Raw genomic sequence first — 11,873 nt, 5'->3', positions numbered from 1 at the left:
CAGTCTCTACAGCGCTTCACTATTCTGGGCTTTATGGGATTGTGGCCAGACAGAAGCCACTACTGAGAAAAAAGTGCATGACAGCATGCCTGGACTTTGCAAAAAGGCACATGAAAGACTGGGATCATAAGACAAAAGATTATATATCAAACATGTAACTCTTTGGCCTGAATGCAAAGCTCTATGTCTGGAGAAAACCAGGCACAGCTCATCACCTGTTTAACACCATCCCTACCGTGAAGCATGGTGGTGGCAGCATAATGCTATAGTAATGATTTTCAGCTGCAGGGACTGGGAGACTGGTAAGGATAGAGGGAACAATGAATGGAGCCAAATACAGGCAAATACTTGATGAGAACCTGCTTCATCGTGCTAACAACCTTAGACTGGGGCAACGATTTACATTCCAACAGGACAATGACCCCGAGCATACAGTCAAAGCAATGCTCATATAGCTTCAGAACAAGAATGTGAAAGTACTTGAGTGGCCCAGCCAAATCCCAGACTTGAATCCCAATGACAATCTGTGGAAAGACTTGCAGATTTTCAATCTCTGTTAAATTAGATAGGGAGGAGGGCAATGAACAGCAATCTTTAAGGAAGAATGGAAGAAAATCCCCAAATCCCGATGTGCAAAGCTGATACAGGCATACCCAAGACGACTCAATGATGTAATCGCCGACAAAAGTGCTTTTGCAAAGTATTGACTCAGGCGTGTGAATACTTACGCGACCGTTCAAAAGTTTGGGGTCACTTAGAAATTTCCTTGTTTTTGAAAGAAAAGCACATTTTTTTGTCCATTTAAATAACATCAAATTGATCAGTGTAGACATTGTTAATGCTGTAAATGACTATTGTAGCTGGAAACTGCAGATTTTTTATGGAATATCTACACAGATCTTCAGTTTCTTGGCAATTTCTCGCATGGAATAGCCTTTATTTCTCATAACAAGAATAGACTGACGAGTTTCAGAAGAAAGTTATTTGTTTCTGGCCATTTTGAGCCTGTAGTCGAACCCAAAAGTGCTAATGCTGCAGATACTCAACCAGTCTAAAGAAGGCCAGTTTTATTGCTCCTTTAATCAGGAAACAGTTTTCAGCTGTGATAACATAATTTAAAAAGAGTTTTCTAATGATCAATTAGCCTTTCAAAATGATAAACTTGGATTAGCTAACACAATGTACCATTGGAACACAGGAGTGATGATTGCCGATCATGGATCCCTGTACACCTATATAGATATTCCATTAAACATCAGCCGTTTCCAGCTACAAAAGTCATTTACAGCATTAACAATGTCGACACCGTATTTCTGATCAATGTGATGTTATTTTAATGGACAAAAAATGTGCTTGTCTCTCAAAAACAAGGACATTTCTAAGTGACCCCAAACTTTTGAACGTAGTGTATGTAAATGAGATACTTCTGTATGAATTCAGGCTGTAACACAACAAAATGTGGAATAAGTCAAGGGGTATGAATACTTACTGAAGGCACTGTAGGCACTGAACAAAATTCATGTTTGAATGCGATTTACAGTATATTTATAACATTAGGCACGTTAACTATTGCATGTGTATAAGAAAACGTTTGCAACTTCTTCCTCTGAACGCCATCGAGCTCCTCGCTTCCTCCTGCGTGACCTTTCCCAAATCAAAGGCAACCATGTCAGGAAATTTGTCAGTCAAGGTTTATTTAACATTACAGCAAATCCCTTTTTAGTTGTATGCGTGTCCCCTGTGTTGTTTTTATAGAAACCAGCTCAAACTGAAACTGTCAGGGAGACGGAAAATGTAAACAATGTCCTCGGTAACCTAATATCTCTATTGGCAGCGCTGAATGAAAGGTAAGTGTGCCTGTCAACAACGCTTGAGTGATTAGTACCAGACTTGACTGTGGACTGTGAAACAAGGGTTTATTGAATGTGGATCATTGATTCCACAAAAGACCCACTACCCTGGAACGACTCTTTGAAATTAGGATTAAAGGTTTTCTGGAACTCTAGAACTGTGTCTGTCCCCTCTCTTCACTCTTTGACCACATTTCTGAAACCAATTAATCAATAGAGATACGATGTGAAGTAATTTCCATTAAGACCAGTGACGAGTCAACTACGTCCGAAGCCGAAATAGAAATCTGAATATCAACGGTAAACAAAATCGAGTAACAAAACCTATTATGCTAGCATACATTGTTACAAAACATAATCACAGATGCACATTTGTCCTGATTGTTTTCCTTCTACTCAATTCCTGAAAGTGATCATGTAATCTCAAATAAAGTACAGATTATTTTAATCATCTGTAATATTTTCTTTGTAAAGATCTATCAGATTTAGTTTACAAGGCACGGACAAGGTAACTCTTATTTGAAGAGCCAAGAGGCGTCGTTGCCAGTGGAGTGCTATGCTACTTCTAATGAGCACAGGTTTAATTAAAAAGTCAATCCAAAGCTCAACAAAAGATGTATTTGCTTACAGTGTTTAGCGTTAGCCTAATAGACTTGCGCCAGGGTTTGTGTCTGGCCCATTATCGCTAACCAGAGGCGACGACTGCTAATGCTTTCCCTCCTAACCCACTTGAGGTTGCTCGCTGAATGATTGCACAAGCAATACTCAGCTTATGTTTTCTACATTTAATATCGACTCTAAATTATAGAGCTGCCCATCGCTCCTGGCGGAGACACTTTGAGCATTAGGCCCCACCGTTAGAAACCATTTAGTGATAGAATAGCCCTTTCTCCTCGGAGAGAGGGACTGGATGGGTGGAATGATGGATGGATGGGCGGGAGGAGGGGAAGGGAAATATAAAACAGGAGGGGGCTGTGTAGGGCAGCTACAGCTCAGTGGGTGGTGTATTAGGGCTCCAGAGGGACAAAGCTAACCTCACAATAAGCAATCACAGGCAATTTATGAAATAGCATCATGCTACACGGGTAAGGTCCCAGATTGAGAGAAGCAACCATGAAAGCCCTCTAGAATTCCACACCAATTCAGTGCCTCAGAGGATATATAAATGTGCCAGCACCCAGTTTGGTGTGTAATGTTCAGTATATGCATTAAGTGCTCTCTTTCAATGTATGCCAACTTTATGTCCTGTCTCCAATGGCAATGTGAATTCAGGGGACCACACGTATTGAGCCAAAGCTCTCTCTCTCACCTCCCCTCTCTCTCGCTATCCCCCCCCCCCTCTCTCTGTGTTCTTTTTCCAGGTATGATTTTGTGGAGATCGATGAGCCTTCTGAGAACACCATTCTTGGCCGCTGGTGCGGGTCCCAGGTACCCGCCAGTCACACATCCAAAGGCAGTCAGATCCGGGTGCGATTTATCTCCGATGAGTACTTCCCCTCCGAGCCCGGATTCAGCATTCGCTACTCCTTGCTCCCAATGGTAAGCCACCTTTCCTCTGAGCACACAAACAACACAAAAACCCTCCCTTACGTAATGACTTGTGCAAACCTCTCTCAACGTGATTGTTTTGACCAGTGTTTATACCTAAGTGCTGTTGTAATAGAAGTCGTGACTGTATTGACATTTGATGCACCTGTGATCCAATCAGACAAAGTTTTGATTAGAGGCAATGGTGCAGGAGTGTTAATAGAGTTGGTTGAGATAGGCTCTCAGGCACAGCATGGCCTGCTGACTCTGGTTGGATTCAATCCACGTCTAATTATTCTCCTCCGACTGATGAAGAATAGCGCTGGATGAAATACCAGCCGTTTTAGGGCTCCCGACCATATTTTTTCCACTGATTGTAACTTTTTGTTGTACATAATGTTTCCGACATTGTTTCCTATGACCGAATAGAGCTTCTGGACATCAGAGCAGTTATCACTAACCTCGATTTGGATGAGGACTTTTACTTCAATGAGTCGGAGGCAAAGGCCCAAGTCCCCGACACGTGGAGAAGGAGGAGGTGGCTCTGTAGAGACCGGCGTGCAGGGTACCTGACAAGACTACGTCAGAGAGTGGATGAACTGCCTCTGCTTTCTGTTCTATTGATGAACCCGCATTCACTGGAGAACAAACTGGACGAGCTCCGCTCGAGACTATTCTATCTACGTGATCTATGTTTCTCAGAGTTATGGCTGAACAAGGACATGGAAAATATAAATCTAGCTGTTTTTTCTATACATCGGCAGGACAAACGGCAGCGGCGGGGAAGCTCAGGGGAAGGGGTTTGTGTCTCTTGTTAACAACTGCTGGTGTGCGGCCTCTAATATTAAGGAAGTCTCAAGGTTCTGGTCACCTAATGTAGAATAACTGTCGAAAAGCTGTAGACCATACTATTTGCCAAGAGAGTTATCTATATTTTTCATAGCTGCCTATTTACCACCACAGATGCTGGCGCTAAGACCGCACTCATCGCGCTGTATAGGGCCATAAGCAAACAGGAAAATTAGCATTCAGAGGTGGTGCCCCTTGTGGCCGGTGATATTAATGCAGGAGACCTAAAGCATCTTAATGCAGCAGACCTAAAGCATCAGCATGCCATCTGTACAACTAGAGGTGAAGAAACTCTAGATCACCTTTACTCCACACACACAGACACATACAAAGCTCTCCCTCGCCCTTCGTTTTGCAAATCTGACCATAACTATATCCTGCCGATTCCTACTTACAAGCAAAAACTCAAACAGGAACTATCATTGATGCACTCAATACGGATTTGGTCCGATGAAATGGATGCTAAGCTACAGGACTGTTTCGCTAGCACAGACTGGAATATGTTCTTGGATTCATCCGATAACATTGAGGAGTACACCACATCAGTCACCGACTTCATTAATAAGTGCATAAGACAACTTCGTCTCCACAGTGACCTTACGTACATATCCCAACCCGAAGTCATGGATTACAAGCAAGATCCGCACAGAGCTAAAGGCTAGAGCTGCAGCTTTCAAGGAGCGGGACACTAATTCGGATGCTACTCCTGCCAATGTAACCATCAAACAGGCAAAGCATCAATACAGGACCAAGATCAAATCCCACTACACCGGCTCTGATGCTCGTCGGATGTGGCAGGGCTTACAAACTATCACGGATTACAAAGGGAAACCCAGCAGCGAGCTGCCCAGTGAAGCAAGCCTAGAAGACGAGCTAAGTACTTTCTATGCTCGCTTTTAGAAAAACAACACTGAACCATGCATGAGTGCACCAGCTGTTCAGAACAACTGTGTGATCAATCTCGCCGTAGCCGATGTGAGCAAGACCTTTAAACAGGTTAACATTCACAAGGCTGCAGGGCCAGACTTATTACCAGGATACTTACTCAGAGCATGCGCTGACCAGCTAGCAAGTTGTCTTCACTGATAATTTCAACCTTTCCCTGGCCCAGTCTGTAATACCTACATGTTTCAATCAGACTACCATAGTCCGTGTGCCCAAGAAGGCCAAGGTAGCCTGTCTAAATTATTATCACTCCGTAGCACTCAGATCTGTAGCCATGAAATGCTTTGAAAGGCTGGTCATGGCTCACATCAACACCATCATCCCAGACACCCTGGACCCACTCCAATTCGCATACCACCCCAACAGATCCACAGATGACACAATCTCTATTGCACTCCCCACTGCCCTTTTCAATTACCACACGGCAAGTGGTACCGGAGCACCAAGTCTGGGACCAAAAGGCTCCTGAACAGCTTCTACCCCCAAACCACAAGACGGCTGAACAGTTAATCAAATGGCTACAGGGACTATTTGCATTGAACCCCTTATTATATTATGTTTATTTTTTTACACTGAAATTCTTGCAATGGCTATGTGCACACTCACTAGACTCTACCCACACACTCACACATACTAGACTGACACACACACACACACACACACACACACACACACACACACACACACACACACACACACACACACACACACACACACACACACACACACACACACACACACACACAGGCATATTGACACCACACACACACACACTTACACATACAGACTTTCACACTCTTCAAATATGCTGCTGCTACTTTGTTTATTATCTCTCCTAATGGCCTAGTCACTTTTACACCTATCTACATGTACATTACCACAATTACCTCAACTACCTCGTGGCCCTGCACATTGACTCTGTACCGGCACTCCTTGGTATTTTATTTTATTATTATATACTTTTTTTACCTGGGCTTTGTTGGGAAAGGGCTCGTAAGAACTCATTTCACAGTAAAGTCTACACATGTTGTATTTGGTGCATGTGACAAATGAAATTTGATTTGATATAAAAAATGGATTTAGAGCTGGATCCAACTATTAGCTTTGGACTTGTCTGATATAACTGTTTTTTACATGGCTCACTCATTCTGTCTCTCTTTCTCTCCATTTCTTCCATCCTTTCTCTCTCAATTCAGTCAGCCTCTATTGGCAGGATGTGTGTCAATAGTCCCATTTTAGATCACGAAAGATCACATTACTCTGTCTGTCTGTTAACATCCTACGTCTCGCATCCTATTCGACTCTCCTCTCCCTCTCTCTAAACCCTCTCTCACGTTTTTCCTTTCCTGACCCCTGTCTTCTCCCCAACCTCCCCCTCCCCTCTCTTCTCTCTCCTTCCTCGTCCCAGACCACACACATAGAGGCCCCTTAATACCCACACAATTCACTTACGAAAAAACCCCAGAGATAAACTGACGTGAAGACTGCCATGTTTTAACCTGTCATGTTGCAGTTGTGTGCGCCTCACTCTTAAGTAAACAGCTCTTCCCTTCATCAATCCGTAATGGCCTGCAGCGCTGAGAAATCATTTGTTACTGACAGGCACAATTGGGAAAAGGAGGTCAGCAACGGTGCATCTTTTTGTCTGTTTTCCCTTTTTTCATTCGCTTTTGCAGTTTTCTTTTGGTTTATATTTGCCACATGATTTCACTTGGTTTTATTGACTCTCTTTTTGGTAGATGAGTTGACACTTCCACGAATTTCTTTAAACAAATGCATTTCCTGTACCTTCTGACTCTTTTCGGGTTTCTGATACTTTTTTCAGAATCTCAAGTATACAGCTGCCTAACATGTTGTCCTTCTTCTATTAATGTGAGCCATGACTCTTTTCACCCATAATTCTACCTAAAAGTTTGCCATATACTTCCATAACATAAAGATGGTCAAATGCGGAGCTGAGTCCTTATTCTACACCGTATAGTGTGTACAACCAGTTATATTCATTAGATGAAATCTGCAGGCCAATATGCTTAACTGAAGGGACTCACCCACACATGCATACACATAAATAAAGGCCTGTCTTAATACTAAGAACCTTTCATGCAATTTGCCCTAAACATTATAATAATTTACATTCATCTGGTTGTATAATAACTTGTAACCCATTTTCTGCAATAGGAAACAGTACAGAGGAAGCCGTTTGTGTTCATTAACCTTTAATGATATCTGTCAAGACTAATATCGGCTGGGCCGATCATAGTTAACCCTAATTTTGCACATACACTCTTAGAAAAAAGTTTTTCAAAAGGGTTCTATGGCTGTCTCCATAGGAGAGCCCTTTTTTTTGGTTCCAAGTAAAAACCTTTTGGTTCCAGGAAGAACCCTTTTAAGTTCTAGATAGCACCTTTTTTTCCCCAGAGTGTAGAGGCCTGTGTGAATGTGAGTAAAAGTGATGTCACCAACTTCAGCCATGTTCCAGTTTAAAGGTGATCCATTTGGATTGTTCAATGACCCAACATGTCATTAGATCAGAACTTTTCAGAAGTCATGCAGATCTAGATTAAAAACATCCTATCCAGTGACAGTAGAACCTTTGCAAGCCATGCTCCCTGCCCTAGCCAAGACTGTTGAGTCAGGCTGAAGTTCCAAATATGTTTTACTATCACTGAATACAGTTACAGTTGAAGTCGGTTTACATACACTTAGGTTGGAGTCATTAAAGCTTGTTTTTCAACCACTCCACAAATTTCTTGTTAACAAACTATTTAAATAGCTTGGAAAATTCCAGAAATTATGTCATGGCTTTAGAATCTTCTGATAGCCTAATTGACATCATTTGAGTCATTTGAAGGTGTACCTGTGGATGCATTTCAAGGCCTCTCTTCAAACTCAGTGCCTCTTTGCTTGACATCATGGGAGAATAAAAAGAAATCACTCAAGACCTCAGAACAAATATTGGAAACCTCCACAAGTCTGGTTCTTCCTTGGGAGCAATTTCTAAATGCCTGAAGGTACCACGTTCATCTGTACAAAATATAGTACGGAAGTATAAACACCATGTGACCACGCAGCCATCATACCGCTCAGGAAGGAGACACGTTCTGTCTCCTAGAGATTAACGTACTTTGGTGAGAAAAGTGCAAATCAATCCCAGAACAATAGCAAAGGACCTTGTGAAGATGATGGAGGAAACAGGTACAAAAGTATCTATATCCATAGTAAAATGAGTCCTATATTGACATAACCTGAAAGGCCGCTCAGTAAAGAAGAAGCCACTGCTCCAAAACTGCCATAAAAAGCCAGACTACTGTTTGCAGCTGCACATGGTTTTTGAAGACATGTCCTCTGGTCTGATGAAACAAAAATAGAACTGTTTGGCCATAATGACCATCGTTATGTTTGGAGGAAAATGGGGGAGGCTTGCAAGCCAAAGAATACCATCCCAACCGTGAAGCACGGGGGTGGCAGCATCATGCTATGGGGTTGCTTTGCTGCAGGAGGGACTTGTGCACTTCGCAAAATAGATGGCATCATGAGGTGGGAAATGTTGTGGATATATTGAAGCAACATCTCAAGACATAAGTAAGGAAGTTAAAGCTTGGTCGCAAATGGGTCTTCCAAATGGACAATGAAAGTTGTGGCAAAATGGCTTAAGGACAACAAAGTCAAGGTATTGGAGTGGCCATCACAAAGCCCTGAACTCAATCCTATAGAAAATTTGTGGGCAGAACTGAAAAAGCGTGTACGAGCAAGGAGGCCTACAAACCTGACTCAGTTACAACAGCTCAGGAGGAATGGGCCAAAATTCACCCAACTTATTGTGGGAAGCTTGTGGAAGGCTAACTGAAATGTTCGACCCAAATTAAACAATTTAAAGGCAATGCTACCAAATACTAATTGAGTGTATGTAAACTTCTGACCCATTGGGAATGTGATGAAAGAAATATAAGCTGAAATAAATTATTCTCTCTACTATTATTCTGACATTTCACATTCTTAAAATAAACTGGTGATCCTAACTGACCTAATTCAGGGATTTTTACTAGGATTAAATGTCAGAAATGGTGAAAAACTGAATTTAAATGTAGTTGGCTAAGGTGTATGTAAACTTCCGACTTCAACTGTACATGTACTCAATAATGTGATTATTGTGGCTAGTCAGATTAATATAATAGTTAGATTAAAATGTTTACATGCTTTGCAAGAAGAAAGATTTCCCTAAAAATCCTGTTTTACATGGACATATCTGAAATCAGGCTACCTGATGGAACTGAATGCAGAACATCTGCAATCAAAATAGACGTTCCACCACAGTGAACATGTTATTTTGGACATAGAAGTAGTTTAACATACAAACTGTATAACACTCATACATTCAGTTGATCCGAACACACTTCACTCGTACTAAAGAAGGAGACACGTTCAACTGGTGCTAGCACAATGGGCAGATCACATTCAAAGCTGGAACGCAGATTTAAGGTTTTAACATGTCCTAATAATTCGAAAGACTGCGCAGAAAACCATGTGTTTTTAATCTGTGTATGGTTACTTCGATTTTGAATTTACGCCGATTTAAGATGAGCAGGGTAAGGTATTTACATGACTTTTGCCATATAACCTTTTATTTAACTTGGCAAGTCAGTTAAGAACAAATTCTTATTTACAATGACGGCCTACACCAGCCAAACCAGGATGATGCTGAGCCAATTGTGCGCCCCCCTATGGGACTCCCAATCATGGCCGGTTGTAATACAGCCTAGATTTGAACCAGGGTGTCCGTAGTAACGCCTCTAGCACTGAGATGTAGTGCTTTAGACTCCTGCGCCACTCGAGAGCCCGACATGGCCGAAAGCCATAATCAGTTTAATATCGAATTATTAGTGTGCATGTAAACATACTCAATGCCTTTGAGGACATTATGATACCCCAAATCATAAATCTCACAAGGTTTTTTTGAAAGTGGACCTTTGATGATACTACGCAATTTTGGGCAATGAAAAACACTTGTTGCATTGACAACTGGATTGGTGCTGCCGTGATTTCCACTCCAATATCCCATCTCACTTTACACATCAACGATTACTGGTAATTTCTGATGCATATCCTCCAGAAATGATTTAATAGATATGTTTCTCTTTGATGTGTGATACCCTGCTCAGAGCATTATTTATTTCCCCGAGGTGTTTACCAAAGCATTTGTGCATGCCCGGACCTTTCAATCTCTGCTAAACGAGTTTCATTGTCTCCCGTGGAACAAAGGCATTGTTCATCTTTTTCAGTTCATGCTAAAAAGAACGAGCAGCTTTGGTGTTTAATCATCCGTCCATATAGCACCATATTGATGTTGTCAGAAAGACCAGATGGGACTTGATTTTTGTATAGTTTCTCTCCTTTATCTTCAAGACGAATATCAGGATAGAGCGTTATAAAGCAGATAGATTTACAGAGAATACTGATTTGAATGCATCTTTTTACAGGACAATGTCCCCAGTGACTTCTGTCAATCCATGCAGAATAGGTCCTCCACCAAATTCACCGCACACCAACATCAACTTGCTTTGCTTAGTCTCCCATTCAAGCACTGTAAAGTTCTAAGATGGATGCATTTATTTATGTATGTGAAAGTCATGAGGGGAGACAAGATGAGGACAGCTTTCTTCTGCTCTAGTTGTATGTTTTATTCACAAACCACAGATCATCTGAATGTTGGCCTATAGTCAATCGAACAAGGATCTGAGATCTAGTAGTATTTTATTAGCTAAAGCAGCAGTTTCTCTTCTGAGCCCTAGGTGAACTTTTCTGTCGTCTTCATCAATCCTAATCTTGATGAGTAAATACTAATTATCTTATTAAATACCTTAAACCATTTACTACACTGGCACTCCAAACCTCTGAATCCATAACCGTATAAGAATCCAGTTTGCTGTATAATTTTTGCCTCTTAAACAGTGATTCCCAAAAGCAATGTTGATCTGTCCTAAGGTCTACAATTTGTCCATTTGTTTTTGCTCTACGGTAGAACTGTTTTGTTATTCTAGTGGAAGGGAGGAGGTGTATTTTGGCTTAGACTCCGGCGTACAGTGCACATCAAGAGGCATGGCTGGATCGTGAGGGGCTATATATAATGTCCAATAGGGGGAGAGAGTTTTCTCCATGTTACTGCTGGTTTTAGTTGTTGATGATTGGGGGATCTGTGGTAGAACATTATAAGTGCTGTAGACTGAGATGAAGCCATTTAGATAGGATATATACTGTACCTCTGTAATGCAAAGCAACTGCTGGGTGTGGAGGTTTCTCAGTTGATTTGAATACTTTACACTAGACTGGGATTGAATCAACTGCGGATAGTGGATTTCTGGGAAGCACTTTCATATTTGCATTTGTTTGAACAGAAGCTTGGGATAGAGGGGAGTTGACACTTGGTTTCTAAACTAAATGTATACAGTAGTAGGAAGATATGTACAGCATGCCGAACACATACATATGTCATGTATATTGAACCTGCATGCATACATACAATGCCTTCAGAAAGTATTCACACCCCTTGACTTGTGGCAAAACAATTCACTTTTTGTCCTGAATACAAAGTGTTATGTTTGGGGCAAAACATATTTTCAAGGATAGTGGGATCTGCATGATGTTATGGGTATGTTTTTAATCGTTAAGGAATGGGGAATTTTTTAGGATAAAAGAAAAACTAAG

At 41.4% G+C, this 11,873-nt stretch overlaps 1 protein-coding gene across 1 annotated transcript in view; it reads left to right on the top strand.

The window, feature by feature from the left end:
- LOC135526499 (platelet-derived growth factor C-like) overlaps positions 1-11,873 on the top strand; it is a 73,107-nt gene that overhangs the window by 35,878 nt on the left and 25,356 nt on the right. Inside the window, exon 3 of the mRNA XM_064954916.1 lies at positions 3,212-3,389. Coding sequence (XP_064810988.1) covers positions 3,212-3,389 — 178 coding nt within the window. The remainder of the gene's footprint in view (positions 1-3,211; positions 3,390-11,873) is intronic.

This window comes from Oncorhynchus masou, chromosome 32, assembly GCF_036934945.1.
Source record: "Oncorhynchus masou masou isolate Uvic2021 chromosome 32, UVic_Omas_1.1, whole genome shotgun sequence".
Lineage (NCBI taxonomy): Eukaryota > Metazoa > Chordata > Actinopteri > Salmoniformes > Salmonidae > Oncorhynchus > Oncorhynchus masou.
The sequence above is the reverse complement of the archived record's forward strand: the minus strand, read 5'-3'. Positions and strand labels throughout refer to the sequence as shown.